Raw genomic sequence first — 24,030 nt, forward strand, 5'->3', positions numbered from 1 at the left:
GATATGGAGGAACTGGAGGACATAATAAACGACAAGAGGGGGCAGATTGTATGGAAGACGAGGACCACTGGATTGCTCAAAGTTGAGTGCAGTAATTATGGGAGGAGCAATATCACGACGATTTGGTCACAGCTAGGCGTGAAGAATGACCAGATATGTAGAACCTTGAATAATGCCTCTAAGCCTGGAAAAAAGTGTCACCTACAGGTACACGTGGGAAATGAAACCATTTGGGAGAAGATTAAGCGGCTATGGTGTGATGAGCGCATAGGAATGGACAGGACATTCACCCGATGCAAGCTGATGGTGGAAACCGTTCGGGAGGACGAACGCCAGAGTGAAGTGACTGTCGCGTATCATCAGGGCAAAACTAATCATCGCGGAATCTCGGAGACCATGCAAGCGTTAAAGAGAAGATACTTTTGGTGGGGGATGAAGAAGACTATCACAGAAGTTGTAGGAAACTGCGAAGTTTGTCAACGCACAAAATATGAAAGATATCCACCAAAAGGCAGACAAGAAGAGACACCTACCGCAGATGCACTTTTGACCTTATGTGTTTGGAAGGTGGTTCCGGGTTAATACAGATCATCGCCCTTTGGAGTGGCTTGGAAAGTTAAAGGAGTCATTCGCGAGGATCGTGAGGTGGAAAGAACTTCGTAGCTAGTACAATATGGAAATTATTTACAAACCCGGAAAAGAAAATGTGGTGGCAGACTGGCTCTCGAGGGCAATAACAGTAAATGTAATTGAAGATGATGAGGGAGGCTCTTTATCGGTAGGAAGACAGTTTCTGCGTGAGTGGACCCTGGGGGAGGAAGAACAAGACGCCAGAGAAGAATCATCTGTCGATGAGAAGGGAATCGAGGGAAGATCAGTGGAGATGGAGGAACTGGAGAAAATAATGAATGAAAACAGGAACCAAATTATCTGGAAGACGAAGACCTCTGGTTCAACAAAGGTGAAACATTGTAAATACTGCAAGAGTAAAATAACCACCATCTAGTCAGAACCAGGCATCAGGGAGGATCAAATCTGCAAAATGCTGAGAGACGCGTCTAAAACTAGAAAGACACACCATCTATACATGGGAAACACAGTAGTCTAGGATAAGATATGCAGATTATGGCAGACCAAACAGATTGGAGTGGACCGATCATTTATCCGATTCACGCTGATGGTTGGAACCATCCAAGAAGTGGAACGGCAGAAGATAGTAACGCTCGCCTACCGCCAAGGTAAAACCAACCACCAAGGGCTAAATGAAAAACTCCAGGCATTGCGGCGTAAATACTTTTGGTGGGGGATGAAGCACACCATACAGAAGACCATTGGGAGTTGCACACTTTGCCATGAAGTATGATCAGCATCCACCCCGAGCTAGGCTAGAAGAAACACCGACAATGGAGGTACCTCTGAGCGACCTGCAGGTAGATTCTTTCACGTGGAAATGGTGTCGATGGATAACAGTAATCAACCTATTCAGCAAGGTGGCCATGGCCTACCCTGTGTGGGATAAATCTGTGGAGGCAGTGCTAACAGCTCTACAAACCTGGTTTCAATTTTATGAAGTCCCTGATAGAATTTCATCCAACAATGGAAGAGAGTTCGATAATGCGGCCATCCGGGAAGAAATGAGAATACTGGAGGTGACATGGCATCTTAATTCATGATCATTTATGGGTATATCGAGTAGAGAAGAGGTTGGAACCTGACGAAGTAATGACTCGAGCAATTGCAGCCTACAATCACACAATTCACACAGTCATGGGGTTTGCCCCATTCGAGACACTCTTTGGGCTACACGCATGGCAGCGAGATTACAAAGGTACAATGACCGGAGAAGAGGATACCTTCAATAACGGCGTGGCGTTGAGGAAAATATGGACCAAAGTAAAAGGAAGGATTGAGAGGGAAAAGTGTAAACATGTAGCATGGCAGAATTTGAATGTCAGGAACATGACAAAAGCTATAAAACTCGGGATGATTGTTTATCGAATATTAGACTCCAATAGGGGAAAAGAGGTTCAGCGCTACTAGGGATCATTCAAGGTCACAGTAATTAGCGAACATAAAATTGTCATCATTGAAAGCTTGACAAAACCGAGGAAGCGGGGAACGGTTCACATTGAACAATTAAAACTCCCTGCAGCAGTTTCATCTCCAGGGGTGGAAGTGTCCTCCGATCATCACTAATGAGATAAATTATATATGATTTTTTTTTCATTCTTTGCATATTTTTATGTTTGGAATAGTTGTAAGTTAAAAATTTTATGAAAATGTGAGTTTTATTGTATAATTATTTTGTTTTGTTCTCATGTCATTTATCTTATTAATTTTGTTATTCTAATCTATTCCCACTTGAAAGTTGAATGAGTCTTCTGCCAGGATTACACGTTGGAAGGAGCTTCTCGGACAGTATAATATGGAAATCATATATAAACCAGGAAAAGAAAATGTAGTAGCTGATTGGTTGTCACGAGCAATAACAGTAAATGCAGTAGAGGAGGAGGCTGGGGAAACGTCCAGTGTGATGAGACAGTTTCTGCATGATTGGACGCCTAGAGAGGAAGAACAGGATGGAGCAGAAGAAGATGATAGGGAAGAATCGTCGAATAATGAGAGTTCGGCAGAAGAAAGACCTGGAGACATGGAAAAAATAGATGAAATAATTAACGACAAGATCAGACAAATTATTTGGAAGACGAAAACCACCGGATTGACAAAAATTAAATATAGTGAGTACGGGAGAAGTAAAATAACGATGATCTGGACACAGCCAGGCGTGAAAAACGACCAGATCCGTAGAGCGTTGAATAATGCTTTGAGACCTGGAGAAAAGTATCACCTGTATGTTGGGAATGAAACCGTTTGGGAGAAGAACAATAACGAGAAATCACTCTAGCGTATCATCAGAGTAAGACTAATCACCGTGGAATCCCTGAGACTATGCAGGCCTTAAAGAGAAGATACTTTTGGTGGGGGATGAGGAAGACTATATTGAAGATTGTAGGAAGCTCCGAGGTTTGTTTACGCACTAAGTACGACAGACATCCACCTAAAGGAAGACAGGAGAAGACACCTACTACAGATGCACCGCTGAAAGATTTACAAATAGACACATTTACATGGAAGGGGTACAAATGGGTGACCATGATTGACCTCTTCAGTAAGGCAGCAATGGCGCACCAGGTGCAGGACAGGTCTTCGGAAGCAGTGTTGGCAGCTCTCCGCTTGTGGTTTCAATTCTATGGAGTTCCGGAGCGCATCTCATCAGATTCTGGCTGAGAATTTGACAATGCCATGATTCGGTAGGAAATGAAGAACCTTGACGTAATATGGCATCTTAACACACTAGGGGACCCCCAGAGTAGAGGAGGCATAGAGCGGCTTCATGGCAACGTTGAGTGACCATCTTCGATTATATCAGGTCGACCAGGGACTAGAACCAGACGTGGCTATGCCTAAGGTGATTGCAGCTTATACTCATTCCATACGCATATTCCATAAGCAGTTACAGGGTTTTTGCCATTTGAGGTCCTCTTTGGGCTTCACGGACACCGGTGGGACTATAAGAGCACGACAGCTGACGGGGAGGAAATACTTAATAACCACATTGCTCGAAGAAAGTTATGAGAGAAAGCACCGGGAAGAATCGAAAAGGAAAAAACCAGGAGGGTGGCGCAGGAAAATCTAAAGGTCACGGACAGGATGGGAACGATCAAAATTGAAACAATCGTTTATAGAAAGTTGGGTTCTAACAGGGTTAAGGAGATACAGAGATACGAGGGCCCATTCAGGGTGATAATCATTAGGGAGAATAATATAGTTATGATAGAGAGTATCCGAGAACCTAAAAAGAGGATAACTGTCCATATTGAACAGTTAAAACTTCCGGCAATGATAATATAAAGACTGAAGTGTTCTCATATCACCTCCACTTGAAATGTAGTTATTTATTTAATTTTTTAATGTTTTGTTTTAGTTTATTTGTGACTTTTGTATTTTTTTTATTTCATGTTGTTCATTTTATTGTACCAGGAATCTTTTTCTTTATTTCTAAGTTTAATTCGTGTATATAGTGTTTACTTTTGGTCTTCTTGTGAGTTTTTTGTACTGTGGTATTGGTATAGGGATTTTTCTTTATTGTAAATAGTTTTCCATATTTTTTCTATATATGTTATATTGTACAGAATAAGTTTACGAGGATTGTTCGTAAACTAGTGGGGGGGAATTACAGTCAGCTGGTACTTCGATGTCAGCTGACTGAGTAGATCAGCTGATCAAGTGTATATATAAAGATATTCTAAACCCAATAAAGCCAGTATGTTACAGCAGTTCAAGCATGTAAGATCTTATTCCTTCTTCTCTTTTTTTGACATTTTGCTTTTGCCGATACTTAACTTATATATATATATATATATATATATATATATAAAGCATAAATAGCAAAGTGTATATGACTATGTAAACCTCAATTCCTTATATGGGTATTATTGTTCAAAGCAGTTAAAATAAATATTTGTCCTATAAATTTTATGAAGATTTTATGATATCTCTTTAATAATCTTATATTAAGTTTTTTTTTAAGTTTCCAGGGTCACTCTGATCAGATTTTTTATCTACATGAATTTCCAAAACACAAGATCAAATATTGCCCTAGCTAAATTATATGAAAAAAAAATGTAACTGTTTTAAATAATGTGATTGTTTATTTCTCTACCATGAACAATTATTATAGCAGAATTGAATTTTAATAGACTTACTTGAAGCTATAATTGTGACAAGTTGCTAAAAGCTGATTGAATTAAGTCTAGTTATGTACTAGTAGATATATTAATGACCTGTTAACCCAAAAATTGCCTTATTACAGTAACCTTACAATGAGGTTCTATGTTATTAAATAATCATCTAATATAAAATTGTAACAATCATGTTTGTTTTCAGTTACCAAAACGGTATGATGTTGAATTGGCCATGAAAGCATACCCAACAGTGTACTCAGAGTCAATGAATACTGTTTTGGTCCAAGAAATGGATAAATTTAATAGACTCCTTGACTGTATAAAGAGAACTCTTTACAGTCTCTTGAAAGCCCTTAAAGGAGAAATTGTGATGACAGCAGAGCTAGAATCAGTTGCTGGTTCTTTGTTAACATCGAAAATTCCTGCTCAGTGGGCGAAAGTATCTTATCCCAGCTTGAAACCTCTTGGATCATACATTACAGATTTCATAAGACGTTTAGATTTTTTGGAGGTAAATATAACAATTAAAATATCATGGTTATGAGGTATCACCATTTCGCCACTAATTTTTTATTTACTTTTTATACCTTATACAATTCACTAAAGTTCCATGTGCCTGTTAGCAGTGCTATTGTTACTGTGAAAAATTGATAAATTAGGACACATCATTAATTAGATTAACTATTTAATTCTTAATAGGTACCTTCAAGCATATTTATGTATGTATGACTGGGCTGAAAAACTTTTTTAAAAAAATATTTTTTGTTTCAAGAAAAGTTATTAATATTCATTTTATTATAATTAAGGTAAGTTGAGATAAGTTCATATCTGGGAGCAATTGCATAAATTGGGATGTTTTTCTAATTTTCTTTGTTTTCTATGGTAATCTTAAGTAAATCCATCCCATTTACTCCACATTATGAAAATATTTCTTCCATTTGTATGTTATGTACAAACCACATCAATCTTCATTCACTAATATTATTCAGAATATTTCCTTCTGCTCTTATCCTATTTCTTATACCTCCATTTGAAATCCTCTGCAAACTGGATATGTCACAGCCTCTTTTTCCTATAATCCATCTCTAGAACCAATAGGTTATTTGCATATCTTTTGTCACTGTAAAGTTGTACCTATGAGGAAAGTATAGTGCATTATTTTTTTGTTGTGAGAGAACCTTCCACAGTTCACCATTTGGTAGACTAATTATCTTTTTTCCCATTTATGATCTTATTCTCGATCCCCCTTTATACTGAAGATATTTCTCTGAATGATCCCTCAAGGAATTGTTTAACTTAATTTATTGAATAAAATTCCTGCTCCTTCTTAAGAAATTTAAAAAAAGTTGGGCAAGTGATTGAAATTCTGGCATTTATAATAGATCCCCTTGAAGTAAAAGTAAATGAAGTAAGATCTCATCTATTCGAAATTGAAGTACAAAGTATCTTTTGAAACACTATTGATAGATCTGACTAATAAAACTTATGGCATTCTAAATTTTAATCTCATGCTGCTGTAATTGAGAATCTAAAATTCACTCTGATTTCAAATAAGGAGGCCTGGAAAACAGGCCTCCTAATCTGTCCTATCCTAATGAAGGGCTCCGGATATTAGTGGAACAATTACAGAGACACAGCACTTCTTATGGTGTCCTAATAATCAATGTCATGTTAAATTGGATATCTCGGTGTTATGAGAATATAATAGGTGACCACCAAGTTGGGTTCAGGAGAGGAAAGAGTATACTAGACCAGATCTTCATCCTGAAACAGATACTCAGAAAACAATGGGAAGTAGATCAGGATGTGTATACCTTATTTATCGATTTCAAAGCAACCTATGATTCCATGGACAGAAACTGTTTTTGGAAGATCATGATTGAGATGAGAATTCTCAGGAAGTTGATAAGACTGACAAAAGTGTGTACAAATGATCCTAAATGCATAGTCCTGATATAAGGAGAATTATCTGAAGCCTTTCAAGTCAGAACAGGTCTAGGAAAAGGGGATGAACTTTGTTGAGCTGCTTATAAACAGCATACTGATCATTTAAACAATCTACAATAGTAAAAGGGATGAAAGACCATTATTGTTTCTAGTCAAATACAATTTTTTCAATAAACAACTACATTTTGATAACTATATGATCAAAGACTGACATTGACCAGCATATAACAAGCACGAATATAGATCCTCCTTCTCATTGTTAAGAATTCTGAAATTCTTAAAATCACTAAAAATCTGAAGCTAAGGGTGTACAATGCCATAATAAAGCCAGCTCTGATATACAACTGCGAGACCTGGGCTCTAACAGGTACCCTAAAAAGCAGAATCGAGAGATTTGAACAGAAAGTTCAATTTAGAATTACAGGTCGATCTGGGATCAGATCCTCAACACATGGAGGAGAAGAACTAACAGTGAACTGCTTGCAGAGACTGGCCAGTGCATTGTTAGGGCACTGTAGGTTTTATGCCTATCATTTGAGCATCAAGTTCTCTTAAATTTACAATTCTGGGGAGTTTTTTTACTATTAAAAGTGGCCTAGATGTCCTATTCTATATTGTAATATTCAAAAATTATTTTAAGTAAATAAAAAGGAAAATTGATAGTTTTTACTTTTTCTTATATCTTGAGTATAGCTTGGGTTCAAATTAAAAGCTTGTCACTCTGACTTTGACTTCCATCAAAACAGCTCTGATGAAATGCTGGCAGCTCTCCAACGTGGGGCAAAACGTTGGCTCAATAAAAATAGTATACCATTTACTATTTGAGTTTTTTTGACCGCACCCGGACCATATTCCATTCATAAAAGCTTTAATATTGTAATTAACATTTTAGACTTTTAACTTCAGGGCGGGTTTTTAGGCAATCAGAACAGACACTTAGATTACACTTTTACTTAATTATATGTTGAGCAACACTAACCAATTTATGCTCTTCTATGATGAATGATGGTTTTTTATTACTTCTATTTCACAAACTAACACTGTCTTTCAACAAAGCATTTGGTTCTCTAACAGTTTTCAACACACAAACAAAACTCTCAGCGATCCAAAGAAAGAAATTGTATTCTTCTCGGATGACTCTTTTGATGTCTTCTTTTCCAAGATGTCCCACTGAGAGAGACAAAGGATGTTCAGGCCCTCCTGCATCCAGGAGCTCTCGTCCCTCTTCCGCCTAAACAACGAATGATCACGAAACCAAACGTCCTGTCTCTAGGTGTTCTATGTAAACATCGATTGTAGCACAACAGTTTTTGCATTTGATTTTCTTTAGGAATATTTTTCTTTAATACTTATTCTTGACTTCTATTTTTTCTTAAAATAGTAGTTTTCAATTATGATGGGAACATAAATAAAGTTTAAAATGTTTGAATCTGCTCAACATGGCTGTGATTCAACGGACTTCGTGAGGACACGCGCTGCCATCTTCTTTGTTTTGAATCATGATCTTTTCCATTCCATATTTAACTAAACAAAATTGGTTAGCTTGCTTTTTTGGTTTAATACAACAAATAAACAATAAATATATATGTATAAATATATGTATATACATATAAATAAACAATGATATATAACATAAAACATAATAAAAATAATTTATATATATAAAATAACTGTTTACTCATACAAGTGTATATTACAATATAGAAGCAGCCTGCATCCTTGATTTTAAGGTTTTTTTTTAAATTTTGCACCATTTATTGTTAGATACCCTTAAATAATGTTATAGTGTATACACTACCAGCACTTGCTACTTATGGTATTTCCAAGTCAATGGAAACCTTTTCCATGTTAAGAGTAACCATTTATATTTCAAACATAATTTCTTCCATTTAAGTCATAACTTTTTCCATTTCAATCAAAACTTTTTCAACTTCAATTGAAATCTTTTCCATTTCAACTGTAATGATTTCTAGTTCAATTGTAACTATTCATTTCAAATAAAACTTTTTTTATTTCAGTTGTAACAAAACCAGACCTGAATCTATTCATAAAAATTATATTTTATTTAACTTATTATTTAAAAATAATTATGGTAATTTCAATAATGATTTTTGAATAATTTTAGCATATTCAGCCAACATTTATTCGATTATCTATATTAAGTACTGATTTCAACTATATGTAAAGTTATAAAAAAAGAAAAAGTTTAAGTTGTTTATTTATTTTTATATGTTTATTAATATAATTATATTTTTTATTTTTGAAGGGGGAAATTGCATTTTATCGATTTAATTAAAAATCTTTGATTGGGTTTTTAAAGTTACATCAACACTTTGTTCGATCGAGCATGATAAATTAATTATTAGTTAGGCAGTATTCTTTATTACAGGTTCCAATCATTAGGTTTTCGAGAATCCTATTTTTAAAATTTACTGGAGTATTTATGGCTTACCAAGCGGATATGGATATATTGTTACTTGTGGAGTTTTCTTCGATTTGGAGGCTATTTCATATGTTTTCAGGTTTCCTGATTCTAATTTTTGAATCACATTTTAAATCAAGAATGGGCATTTAAAAAAAAAATTACAGTTGAAATTTTTCATGGTGTAAGTATTTTTTATCATTTTATGATAACTCTTTTTCCAAATTTTCATTAGAATTTTTGATGGCTCATGAGCATTTCCAGTCATTGTTGCTGTTTCAGTTTTTTTTTAAATAAGGTACATTATTAGGTTTTCTTGGGTTCCGAAGGTGTTTTTAAAAATTATATTCATGAATTAGCATTCATATGCGGAATTACCATTACAGGTAACATTTTTTCCATAAGAATTTGGTTTTTAATGTTGGATAATAAGTTTATATAATAATAAGTATCAAACATATTATTATATATTTGATGTCCTTACAGAAAAAAATTTCAACCATAATAGTAATTTGGAATATGCATGTTCCATCAAAAATCTTATAAAGAAAAAAAAAGGAATCATAACATTTAAAAACACAATAATCCCAATAATGAAGAAAAATTTAAAAGAAATAGTAAATCGAAATGCGCTTGTGGAATCAGAAATTCAATTAAAAAAACTGAAATAGGACTGCTGAAAACCTAATTCTAGAAATTATGACCAAATAAATCCTATTTCAAAGAAAACTACAAATGCAACAAGTATAAAATGTGCATGTGCTGTAAAAAATCTATAAACAAATATAAAAGATACAAAAAACTTAATTAGGACTCTCAAAACCTAATAAACAATCCCTGTATCCAAGATAACTACAAAAGTTATAATAAATCCAAATGTGCTTGCACAATCAAAACTTCAGTCCAAAAAATAGAAACAGGATGCCCAAAAACCTAATAAATAGCTTCCATATAGAAGAAAACTCCAAAAGTAACAATAAATTCAAATGCACCTGCTCGATCATAAATACTAAAGTAAATTTTAAAAATATGATTCTTGAAAACCTAATGAATGATATCTATACTGAAGAATTCTGCCAAATTAATAATTAATGCATCATGCTCAATCGAACAAAATGTTGATGTAACTGTAAAAACCTAATCAAACTAAATTAATAAAATGCACCTTCCCCTTTCAAAAAATAAAAATATATAATTATATTGATAAGCATATAAAAATAAATGAACAACTTTAACTTTTTGCTGTCCTTAATTTTATATTGGGTTGAAATTAGCACTTTATAGATTATTGAATAAACGTTGGATGAATATGCTGAAATCATTATTGAAATTAACATAATTATTTTTAAATAATAAATGAAATAAGATATAATTTTCATGAATTAATTCATGTTTGGTTTTGTTACAACTGAAATAAAAAAAAGTTTCATTTGAGATGAAAAAATTACAATCGAATTGAAAAAGGTTGCACTTGTAATGGAAAAGATTGCAATTGAAGTGGAAAAAGTTTTGATCAAAATGGAAAAAGTTATATTTGAAATAGAAAAGGTTACACTTGACTTGAAACAGGTTTAAATTGACCTGGAAAGGCTATATTTTGGATTACAGATGTATTGCTGTGTCCACATCAACGAACAACAATTCTCTCCACAACAGGCCAATGAATATGATAACAGCATACATATACAGCATCTAACCGTAATGAAAAGGGCCCTTTTCTATAGGCCCTGAAAACTCCAAGCTCAAAATTATTTTTAACACAGAGTGCTATGTATCGAGGTATTAGCCATTATTACAACAATATGTCGTTTATTAAGGTTTTTTGCCATCTGTCCCTATACCTGTTCAGGTAGGAGCCTTTCGAGGAACCTTTTACTGCATCCCTGGATATATACACATCTGTGTTTAGTTTTGCTACATTCCCTTATTAGATCTACCAATACTTAAGTGTTACAACAAAATAACAGTTTTTGACGTAGAATTAGAATCCAATTAAGCAGGTGCAGGACCTTCCTGAACATGTCAAACTTTCCCACTCGGGCCTGGGGGAAACGCCTACTTAGGGAGTGTTCTTTCACCTAGGGCCAATGAGAAATTAGATTCAAAAATAAGGTAATGCCCCAAAAGTGAACTGGGAGAAAAGGGACAGGACAACTAGCCCAGGAAAAAGGACAGTGAAGAGGAAGACTTAGACGAGAGAGGAGCAGAACAAACAAGAGCGAAGAGAGGCAAGATGCACTTTGACCAGATGAAGTCATAAGAAGGGCCATGAGACCTGTGGACATCCCTTATGAACAAGACGACACCTACGGAACTACATCCCATGGCATGAATCAGCAGCTATAAGTATAAACTAAACAATAAGTAATAATCTATATTTTATGGCAACCATTTATCTGAATCATTACAATCATTTTAATCATAGCAATAAGTTGTAAATAAATACTTAGTCTCTTTATGTAGTTTATATACTATTATATAACCTAATATACCACCCCTTATTATATTATATAATTAATTGTAACAACTTTTTTTAAATATAAAGGTATTTAATTGGTAAACTGGTAAACACACAAAAAGCCTTTGGAAAAGAATCCAATCATAATAGTTTTTTTTAGGACTCAATATATAATTAATTAATTAACTTATTTTTGGATAATTGCCTTCAGCGATCAACTTATATTGGGTGGCGAGAGAGAAAATGGCTTAATAGCCTGTTTACTGTGGCAGATTGAAAAAATGCATTGAGAGATTTATTAACCTGTAGTTATAGTGATTTGAGTAGCCACAAACATGAAAGTTTTTGGCGGGACAATTACTCACTTAATATAGGCTTTTCTACAACTATACTGGTCTGATATAGGAGAATGATTTTAGAAATTTCTCCAACTCTAATGATTGCATTGCATAAAAAAAGAATAGTACTAAGGCAATATTACTCAATGCAAACAGCTGCTCTCTATTTTTTATATATACATTAACTATTTGGAGAATATTGAATCTCATGGCCGTCAGTTCTTTTTTTTATAGCATATATTGATGTAGAATAATGCAGACATATGATAAATACCCTGTGTACTGTCTTATTACAGCTGTACTTGACAATTTCTTGAAATTATGCGGCAAAAATGAAAAAAGGGAATAAGACATATTTTAAAAAAATTGTGTATATATATGTATGCTTGAAAATGACATAGTGACACAGTCCTTCTCCGAGCTGTGGCCATTGCGTAATTATAGCAGTAATAGCTAATATGTCCTCTCATCTACCTCTGGTTATTAGATGTTTATACTTCAATAGAGAGTTAAGAAACATGTGAATACTCACTGTGTTTATTAGCCACTGTAAACGGTATTGGCAATGTTACGGTTTATGGTGTTTTTCACTTACAAGTTCAACTATTCCACTGCTGAAAAATTAACTGTGTGAGAGATGAACTGATATGTATCCAACATTAATATGTATCTGGTCTTATTTTCCTTTACTTCAGCTATAGTTGCCTAGTTGGCTATGGGAGGGCTATTTGTTGGGGTTGAGATGAGGCTAAAGAAACTTATAAATAGCTTCATAAGATTTATCTTCAACTTTACTGAGGATGATTATCTGTTGTTGGTAACAAAGTTGAAGAGGTTTTGTTTTTAGATGGTAATACTTACTTAGTGTCTAAACTTTCTTCTGAACCAAAACAACTCATTAGTTAAAACTACTTTTTCATGACCAAGGGTTTACATGAGGAAATGATGTGTTCAGTATTACATATTTTTTAAAATAACCAGGTTTTTTCCTTCATTCCATTAAAGGGTCTATTACCATCTTATGGAGGCTGTGTCACCCAGAAGGGTCTTCTGATTTCAATCTAAAACTAGTATTACTGAAAGTCTTCATTAAATATCCTCCTCCTGAGTTATGTACTACTTTCAGTACTTATTCAACAACCTGAATTATATGGAAAATCATGGTAAATTTGAAGGTTATATGCATATGCATGCATAAAGTATTTAAATGAAGAACCATTACTTCACCCTTTAAGTTATCTTGTTCCTTCTTACTAGTAATAAATGTTTAATCGCTGTACCTTTTAACCCTTTTACCTTTTTACAGAAATGGTACCAAGAGGGTAAACCTGAGAGTTTCTGGTTACCAGGATTTTTCTTCACCCAGGCTTTTTTAACGGGTGCAATGCAGAATTTTGCTCGAAAATATAAAATTCCCATTGATCTAATAACATTTGACTTTTCTGTATTGAAAAATGATGAACAGCAGGGTCCACCTGATGATGGTGTTATTGTATATGGGATATATGTTGTAGGAGCTAGATGGAACAAAGAAGAGTAAGTTAATGCAGTGTTATGTTACTTCATTACTTCAATCTATATTTTTACAGTTTATAAATTGACAAGAGATAAATAATGGATAGATACTGGATAGAAAGATCTACTTCCAAAAACTGTTCTGAATAGCAATAACTAAATTTGAGATTTTATTAAAAACTTACTATCTTGGCTGCCATTGGTATTAGCTTTATTTCAGCTTCATTTTTAGCTAATCTCTTTCTCAATTAATAAACAAGAGATTCCAAACTTTTTAATCAAATTTATGGATCTTATTTTTCAATAAATCAGGTTAAAAAAATGTGCTGAAATTTACTCCAATCAGAAAAAAAAAAATTGTATTCTTCAAGTAATGGAGTGAATTTGTATGTTATTTGTATATTATATGTAATGTGCACTGATTGAGAAGGAAAAACTTCTGTCCCATTTTTTAATTTTTCTTTTAGTCCAACCTCTTCAAGTCCCTTGACCAGGGTGTTTTAAACTGAATTGAGGAATTGTTTGATTTTGAAAGTCTCATGAATTTTTTATCAAAAAAATAATTTCTGAAAAAAATTTCAAAAAATGAGAAAACAAAGTTAACCATGCACTAGTTTTACTAAGCTGTTCTACAAGTTCTGCCTCATTCTACATTCTCATGCATGACCTTTTGTTGTTACTTTTTAAATGATTATATTTATGAATCTGCTACTATAGCTACTATTTATGCTGTGTAGTTTAGTGGTTCAGTTCTAAAAAAATATTTCTTTCCTAATGTATATTAATGCTAATATAGGAATTTAAATCTTAAATTTCATCTAATTCTCTATTGTTGTTTATATAAAACTGCTAATAATTTAAAAAACATTTTCTGTCTTAGCCATTGTTTGTCTGAACCATACTTCAAAATCCTATCTGATGAACTACCTAGGATTTGGATAAAACCAATAAAACGGACTAAATTAGCTGAAGCCAACAGATATTTATGTCCCCTGTATAAAACATCTGAAAGAAAAGGGACTCTCTCAACAACAGGTCATTCAACTAACTATGTCCTGCCAATCTTATTAGAAACCCAAGAAGAACCACAACATTGGATTAAGAGGGGTGTTGCAGCTTTGTGTCAGTTAGATGAATAAGTAATAACATATAAAATTGAGTATAAAATTATGTCCAAAGTTGATAGTAAAATCACACTGAAATGAGGTAAAAGTATCAGAATAAATGGGGTAAAATTGAACAATGTCGGTAATAATCAAACAAAAAAAATTATAATAAAAGAAATATTCATATAGTAAATTTTGTCAGTTTATTCTTAGATAATATAGGTGTTAATATCTTCTTAACATTAATATGCTAACAAGATAATAGTTATTTAAATTAAAATGAAATTCTTAATGCATGGAATATCATTCTATGTTTGTTGATTACTTATTGGTGATTAACTCACATATGTGCCCCAGTTAGCTTATCATACAGGTTCTAAACAATTCTAATTAAAGATAGATTTATTCAGTGGGTCTGGCCAAAAATAAATAAATAAATAAAATTCAATTCCACCAGAGTATGTTAGAACCAGTGCCATCTCTGACTCAAGAATATTATGGTGCTGCTTCATCACACTCATCTATCTATCATTATTATATGTTTTAATAAGCTATTATCTATCCAAAATATTGAGAAATCATGTTATTAACAAAGAATCTTAGGCTGATAGTGTCTTTGGACAAAGATAAGCATTTGGAAGCTTCATTCTTAAGAAAGATTATTCACTCATGTGTTTAATTATAAAAATGCTGAGACTGTAAATAATGATGATTGTGTGAAGCTTTGTGTTACCTATTGTTTCGTCATCCAGAAAAAAAAAAAATAACCCTTAACATAAGCATTACTAGTATCACCTAGTTGCCAATAGGAAAATCTTACTTGCCCAGGAACATTTGTGGGCAGAAAGATGCAGACTAGGGAGCAAGAGAGAGCTATTTTTTTCTGGGTTGAAATCATCATCATTTTCTTATTGCTAATTCTTATCATCATGTGTGAGTAGATACTCAAGGAGTGGTACCTTGGCTAGGGATGATAGGAATAAGAGATGAGAGAAGAATACTGGAAAGAGACCCGCCTGAGTAAGTTCACCTCTAATTTTCTTGTACAACTTCAACCTTCATCTTCATTATTACCACATCACTTTATCTATAACTACAATTTCCAAAGATCCCAAATCAAAATTTATTAACCTAATCTAACCAGAAATATTTTCTTTGGCTCTCTACCACCATGTAAATATTTAGATAGATTTTTTTCCCCTTCAATTTATGTCAGTTTTCTTTTCAATTAATTTTCATATATACAGTCTACTCTTAAACAACAAGCATTCTAAAGTGGAGTTACGCCTGGGCTTAAGTTGAAGCCGCACCTCATATACCTATCAATCAAGATTCTCCCATTAAAGTAGCATATGCAAGCTTAACAGGTGTACCTACATTTTCGGCTCATAGTAATAGTCTTTGTTACTGCCATAATCATGGCGATAGTCTTCATATCTCCCTCATTAACAGATTCTGAAACAAATTACTTCAAGTTATAATGAGGTGTAGATAGTGGACCGTAGATTACTGATTGGAGAAGATGATCGGGGGGTGTAGTCAGCAAAGAAACAACATAAACAAAAAAAAATAAATATTTTAAAATATAAAAAATACCTTAAAATATATATAATTATTATTATTTTTTCCAATATTATCACTGTCTTATTTTTATGCCTTTATTATTAACAAAATTTTAAGTGTTTATTGAAAATTCTGTTAGAATGGAACAAAACAGAAAGCTGTTGCTGAGAAAGCTATCTATTTTTTCAACATGAGTGCCACCAGCATACGCTGGCTAGCGTTGCTCATATGCTACTTCGTGTCCCACAATAGTCCATATTTTACAGTGATCTAGTATAAATACAGTGGTGAAAAACTGTGTCAGCTTAATAATAAGTGATAAAGCTCGTATGAGGGCAAAATCTAGGTGAGTAATCACTTATTTATGTCCTCATTGAACAGTGTTAGTTCCTTAAAACTTCTGGTAGCCATAGACAATAATTACTAATAAGAGCTCAGCCTTTGGTTGCCCTTGGGCACTCTTAAAGGGAGGACTCTGTGCCGCTCCTTCATTACGCTTATTCAATACGTAAACTAATATTTTACGATTTTTTCTTTATCTCTATATTCTCATCTTGACTCAGCAGTATGAAATGTGATATTTTCACATGTTAATGTCGAGCAAAAATACCACTCCACTACCAAGAGATCCAGTAGCCTAGGAAATACACCTAGAAATTCTCCAGTTAAGCAAAAAGCTTGAAAATCCGTTAGAAATACTCCACCTGTTACACCAGGTATCCCAATAGATGAAATGGAATCCCAACCTAGCACTTCTAAACCAATCACAACTGAAGAATCTCCTTTCTTCATGCCAAATCCATATGAGGTACTATCTAATATACCTGTTGAAAACATGGAAACTAAATGGACACCTAGAGAACCCAAGCCACCACCAGAATTTATCAAAAATATTAACAATTTTCAACTCTTTTGTCAATAACTAAATAGAGTAATGAACCATGGTGAATTCATATATCAAAGTAAAACAAATGAAACTAAGCTAATATCTAAGACCGCGGAGACTTACAAGGAAATCATAATATACTTCCAGAAAACAGACAGGTCTGAGACAGGAAGAGACAACCAGATCACCTAGAAGACCCTCAAGAACTGTTAAACCGGGAGTGTCCTTCGCAGAAATGATATAGGTATTGCAACCTATATCCCATTATCCTCAACCCCAAGTCCAACATCCTCATTCCTCTGTTCCTCAAGCTACATACACTACTCAAAGGTCTAATCATTAGATACCCTTTATCCCTCCACCTCCTAATGCAACCGATCACACAAACCTCTTCACTTCTTTCCTATCCGAATTTAGATCCCTTATCACTCCACTTATCTCATTACTTACAAATATTGTACTTAACCTTATCTCTCCACCAAGAAACCCTTAAAGATCACCAATAAAACCCATTTCTATTCTCCTTTGGAATGTGAATGATGTTCGAAATCACATTAACGAACTAACAGCCTTATGCATGAAAAAAATATTGACGTAGCTTTAATAACTGAAACTAGACTTACCATTAGACAACTAATCAATACTCATTCATGCAACATTCTTTGTCCCAACTCTCCTACATACTGGCCAACTGATCCTAACCATAACCCTGACCTCCTGGACTTCTTTATACACAAAGGCTTTGGCCCTCTAAACACTTCCTTTCACACCTCTATAACCTTCCTTCAAACCATAGTCCACTAATCCTAACTGTCTCCATATCCCCACTTCTTATATTACCTCCACGCTCATTCATAAGGGGCCCAGTAAACTGGAATTCCTTTTGCTGAATCGTAACAGACAAAATCGATCTTAAAGTTTCCCTAAAAACCCCTGAAAATCTAGATGACACAGTCCATTTCTTTACAAACTTTATCCAAACAAGCGGTCTGGTTTGCCTCCTCACTCTATAATGTCCCAAATAAATTCAAATCAAATCCTCTACCACAATATCTCAAAGACCTCATCCAAACCAAGTGCTACAGAACATTATGGCAACGCACTAGATTGTCGCACTTCTGATCATCACTCATATAACCACTATTGTAAACTAGTTTAGAGGGAATTGTCCAACCATTGATCTGAGTCCTTCAATTCCTACCTCTCTTCCCTTTCTACTCACGACAATTCCCACTGGAACATGACCAAAAGAATCCTGAAATTCAAACACATTTTGCACCCTGTCCGCTTTAGCACATGGGCAGCATCCAACAAAGATAAAGCCGAAGAACTAGCCATTCACCTTTCTCACACATTCATTCCTCATCTTGAACTTCATCCTGACCAAACCGAAACAATTGAGGAATACTTATTGTCACCAATCCTACTTTTCTTACCTCCTAGAGCAGTCACTCCTTCTGAGGTCAAATATCAACCAAAGGTGCTAACTCCTCATTAATCTCCAGGATATGATCTTCTGACTCCTCAAATTCTTCGCCAACTTCCTCCCAAAGCTATAATATTCATTCCTTAAATATCTCTATAATTGGGTCCTTAGGACAACCCACTTTCCTGTCCTATGGAAACACTCCATTATAATTCTCTTTCCAAAACCAGTAAAACCTTCTAATAATCCTGCTTCCTATAGACCTATTAGCTTACTTCCAATCCTCTGAAAGAAAATGTATCCTCTCCATTGTGGAATCACAGTTTTCCCACACATCAATTTGGATTCCGCCCTAGGCACTCCACAGTACAAAAAGGCCTCAGAGTCGTTGACTATATCTCTTCAGTTCTTGAAAAGAAACAATACTACTTGGGTGGCTTTCTGGACATAGCGCAAGCTTTTGATCGGGTATGGTATGCCGGATTGCTTTTCAAGCTGAAGTCCATATTAACTTAAACCTTATACCTTATCTTCTGCTTCTACCTCTCAAATCGCTCCTTTCGAGTACGCAGTGGTTTTGAGTACTCAAACATCTATCCGGTCGAGACAGGAGTTCCCTAAGGTAGTGTCTCAGGTCCTGTCCTGTACATCCTCTTCACTGCTGACATTCCCATCAATTCCGACATAATTTTGGCAAGATTGGCCAATGATACAGCCATCTTATCCTTCCATCCTGATCCTGTAATAGTAGCCCTGTCCAATCTCCAAACACACCTCACCCGGATTGAGCAATGGTGCAACCAATGGCAGATAAAAGTCAATGAATCGAAATGCACCCATATGACTTTCACCCTCTGCCACAGCTTCTGTCCACCTGTTACTTTTAATAATATTCCTCTACCTAGATCCGACACAGGGCGATATCTTGGATTCATAATAGACAAAAGACTTACCTGGAACCAACATAGTAGACTTAAAAGAGAAGATCTCAACAGACGATTCAGCCAACTATACCAACTGCTGAGCAGGATCTCTCTTCTCTCAATAGAAAACAAAATTCTAATTTATAAGACTATACTCAAACCTATCTGGACCAACGGACTTGAACTTTAGGGAATAGCTAAGCAACTGAACATCAAACTTATCCAATCCTTTCAATCCAAAATCCTTAGAAGTATAGTCAATGCACCCTATTACGTTTCCAACTGAATACTACACCATGATCTTCATATCCCTTTTGTCCTTGACCTCATACCAACCAAATTCTCAAAATTCCATATAAATCTTTTTAATCAGCCTAATCCTTATCCAGTTCTACCCATCCCTCTAATCCACCTCGAAGGTTGAAATGGCAGTGGCCAAAAGATTTATTGTAAAACAAAAATGGACAATTGGAGTTCTGACAGTCGTCAGATTCTCCACTCAAGTTGAGTGTTTGCAGCTTTAGCACACTTTCTCAACCTCCACTGGCTCATTACCGCGTGTGGTCTGTGACACCGCAAGAGGGATGTGCTGAGATCTCAAAAAGCTCTCCTCTATCTCTCATACATGGGGGATAGAGTGGGCTCAAGGATCCTCAGGTTGATAGTGTAAATATTGTATATAAGAGTGTAAATGCGACTAGTGGTTATTTTATTTATTTATTTTTCCATGTACATAGATTATGTTTATTTTCTTTATCGTTCTGTTTGTATATATTAAGAGAGAGATTGTATTTATTTTTATATAATTTTTTTTTTCATTTATCTTTATTCTTATATTATTTTATTTTAGTATGAATGTAATCAGTTATCACTATTACTTATTGCCCAACAAATTTGTGGCAGATTGTAATACTTATCAATAAATAAAAAAAAAAAAATGATCTAAAAAAAAAAAAAAGGGCTACCAATGGGTAGTTTCTCTACATGCCTGCATCACTCCATTTTTATATTACATCAAATTTACTTAATGTGTTTTTATGTAAATACAGTTGTAAGTAAGAATGAATAAAAAAAATTTAACAATTTTTTATGTGTTGTAAATTTCTTTTCAAACATTTCAAAATTATGTATATATAAATTTTTCAGGAAGCTCTTCACAACTTGTGTAGGGAACCTAAGATTTTGTTTCACATTATTCAAATCAGCATGCCAGTAGAAATTGTGTCTTCATAAAGATGGTAGGATTTGGATGGTTTAGCTATATGGAAAGGATGCCAGAGAATCGCCCACCAAGAAGGCTACATTAATTGCTGGAAGGAATATAAATGCAGGGAAGACCATATCTAAGGTGGCTTGGTGACATGGAGGCAGACCTGCACTGGTTGGGAGGTGAGGAGATAGAAAGGCCAGTGGGAACAAGTGGTCGAGGATAGTCTCAGAACCCAAAGCCTTGCAGGGGCTGTAGAGCCATTGTATAACTAAATAAATCTCAAAAATAGTGGCACATAATTTTAATTTATCTTTTTGTTTGGCTATTGTGAGGGTTTTTCATAATTCTGTTTTTTAAATAGTTTATATAGAAATAATAACATCAGCATTTTAGTTTCTAGTTTCAGATTGTAAATTGTTTGTTTTTTTTAGTAAGATAAAGATATTTTTGTTGATAGTTTAGATGTAAATAATAATAATGTCAGTATTTTTGTTCCAAGTTTAGAATTTGATGGTTTGAATTTTATTTAGGAAGAAAAAAAAATGTTACTTAAAATAAATACATAATGATGAAACATAAAAAAAGTAAAGCCAAAAACTAGTGAAAATAGGTATTATGTAAGGAATGATGGGGATTTACTTGTTAATTCTTGTTACTTTGCAATTATTCACTTAAAACCATTACATTACTGTTTGTAGGATTAAAAAATGTGCATAACTGTAATAAATGAGTTGTTAGGTATTCATAGTATCTGAATAGTCATAAAGCCAAAGAAATTGGGATTATAAGAATTATAACTTTCCAATTATCTTACTTATAATAGCATTTACTATAATATACAACAAGAGGAACTGAGGGAATTGTTTAAATAATCAGGTCAAGTCCACAAAATTAATTTTAACTATCATAATTGAATAACATTTGTAAAGATTTGCATAAAAATAATTCGTTACAGAATCAACACTTTACATCATCTATATTACAACATATTTGTTTACGTAATTTGTATAAGTCTTACCTGATATACCTTTTTAAACCATTGTTACATATATGATTATTTATACTAAAGAAAAGTTTAAAAAAGGTAACATACATCTAATATTAAAATTTAGTGGTTCAGTATGAATACTGACAGTAAGATAACGGGTCTAAACTGTTTCCCATGAAAGTTGCTATATTCACGAACACAATTGTTGATACAATATAGTTTACTATATAATTGGGCTAACCCCTTCTAAGTAACACATTTTCAATAACAAACAACTTCACATTACTGTATTACATTGAAGTTACATTATTTTATGCATTATATACCAAGAACTTTAGAAATAATGTCATATAAAAATAAAAAAATTCAAAACCATATGTATTAGTATAAAGACCCTACTCTTTATATATTTTTTATACATGGTTTTTAAAGTCAACTAAATAAGATACACTGATTGTTCTCTTATACACTTATATTTTAAGCATTGGTTAACTATACACATATAATCATAATTTAAAATATAAAGACATACTATTTCAATCAATATATATCGTCGATAACTTACAATTTTGCTGTAAAACATTTTCTTGTTGAGGCTATGGAAGAAATCAGTTAACTGTATTTGGTAGTGCCTTTTAAATATTTATGGAAGATAGTCTATAATTGACTGCAAGGATAAAAAAATTATTATAATCTATTTTTTTCAGATTACATTAATGTATTTGTAGCTGGTTACCAACCGAAACAGTTTCTTTTTACTACATAATATCTTATCATGATAAGGAAAAAAGTAATATGAAAATAAAGTGCTTAGACTATTTCAACTTAATCAAATGTTATAAAGTAAAAACTGAGTATTACGGTCATCTTTATGATATATAAATAAAGGATTTTGCTAGAATTTCAATAACAGTTCATTACATTAATCATTGACATTATTAAAGGTGTATTATATATTTAATAAACGTTTTTGTTTAAAAAAACAAAGATGTATAAACTGTAAAACTGTGTTGTCGGGAAGAACATATACAAAATATATGTGTAAACTGGATACAAACAAATATATCAATATTGTTTATGAAGATAATGATGAAAACCTTACTGACCTTTTGTACTACAGGTTTTTTTTGTTCTTTCTTTTTTTACAACAATATATAAAAAATAAAGCAAACAAAGTGGCCAATTCCATACTATAAATGCATTACATTTTTCTCACAAAAATATTACATTCTCTTTGCTCTGACCTGTTGTTAGTAAAATATAAATTTACAGTGTCAATATTTTTATCACATTGAGACATTATTTAATTTACGTAACGCAGGAGACAAATTTTTGTATAAAATTTTACAATTTAAATTCAACAACTTAACCCTATTATTGGTGTATAATTATTATAATAGTTGAGAATAATGAAACAATATAAATTTTATCTATTAGAATATAGAATATAAAATATAATCCTTGATTTAAAAATAACATAAAAGACAGATTGGTTTGCTAAAATAATGTCTCTTGTGACCAAGTACAATGTTCCACAATAGTTTTACTTCCTTCAGCTTCTGATGAGTGTTCTTGCAAAATTTTTACTAGCTGATCACATGAAACACTCATATAAGCTCTAGGAACAAAAATAGAATCATCACTTTTCTCACATGTTTGTTCATCACCACCACTGGCATGAATAGTATCACTGTCACTTGATGTTTTTGTAACACGACTTATTCTTCTTTCTGAAACCATCCTAGACAAGGAAGTTGATGGACATGTATTATCTTCTTGACTATCTAGCTGTCCAAGCTGATTGTCACCAGTTGTAAGACATGGATTCGGTGTTGAAAATCTACGAAGTGGTACCCTGTTATCTCTTGAATGTTCCGTGGTTCTTTTAGAACTCCTGTTTGTGTGTTTTTGATCGATGGACGGTATATCACATTCAATGTTTTCTGCATCACTGTCAGTTGAAAATTCTTCAACTTCATCCTCTGTATCTACTAGTTCTTCATCCAGAAATACAGAATCTGAACCAACAGAGTGATTATCCTGCTCAATACTTGGCAAGCCACAACTACTGATTGATGCTAAAGGGGCTATTCTTGGAACATTTAGTCCATCTTTAAGCATTTGGCAATTATACAAAGAATTCTGAGATTCGCTAGGAGATATTTCTGGTGTGGGTTGTATAACCTATAACAGAGAATAGATAAATATATCTGGTTTATGAAATAGTAATAAAGTAATCATGAAATATTTTTATTTTAATCTCACCAAAAATTATTAAGAACAAATGTTTAGGTAAATTCTAGTTTTTTATTTCTAATACAAATATATTTCTCATCTACAATTTTCAATATAAAAGTAATTTATTTAACTTCTTAGAGGGGTTATATTAGCAATATTTCCCCAACATTTTGATCTGTGTGCCCCTAATAGACTGGGGAATCAATTATTTTACCCACATTTTTTTTGTTTGGTTGAATAAAAAAAAAAAGAAAAACTGTTCTAA

General features: G+C 33.4%; 2 protein-coding genes across 9 annotated transcripts in view; one reads left to right on the forward strand and one right to left on the reverse strand.

Moving 5' to 3' along the window:
• LOC106682461 (dynein axonemal heavy chain 7) overlaps positions 1-14,672 on the forward strand; it is a gene marked incomplete at its 5' end in the record, with an annotated part of 70,992 nt that extends 56,320 nt beyond the window's left edge. The window contains 3 exon segments of the mRNA XM_014423327.3: positions 4,948-5,256; positions 13,217-13,446; positions 14,306-14,672. Of these exon segments, the coding sequence (XP_014278813.3) occupies positions 4,948-5,256; positions 13,217-13,446; positions 14,306-14,564 (798 nt within the window).
• Positions 14,673-21,157: 6,485 nt separating this feature from the next.
• The window catches only part of LOC106682458 (uncharacterized), a 291,824-nt gene continuing 288,951 nt past the window's right edge, over positions 21,158-24,030 (reverse strand). For 7 of the 8 annotated variants that reach the window (XM_067053719.1, XM_067053721.1, XM_067053717.1 and 4 more), the window contains one exon: positions 21,160-23,711. In XM_067053719.1, coding sequence (XP_066909820.1) covers positions 23,025-23,711 — 687 coding nt within the window. In that variant the 3' untranslated portion in view covers positions 21,160-23,024. Of the gene's footprint in view, positions 23,712-24,030 lie in introns of all 8 variants that reach the window. The other variant, XM_067053724.1, reaches the window with a different exon arrangement.

Source organism: Halyomorpha halys, unplaced genomic scaffold (genome assembly GCF_000696795.3).
Source record: "Halyomorpha halys isolate HHAL.00 unplaced genomic scaffold, Hhal_1.1 Scaffold415.1, whole genome shotgun sequence".
In the NCBI taxonomy this organism is placed as follows: Eukaryota; Metazoa; Arthropoda; class Insecta; order Hemiptera; family Pentatomidae; genus Halyomorpha; species Halyomorpha halys.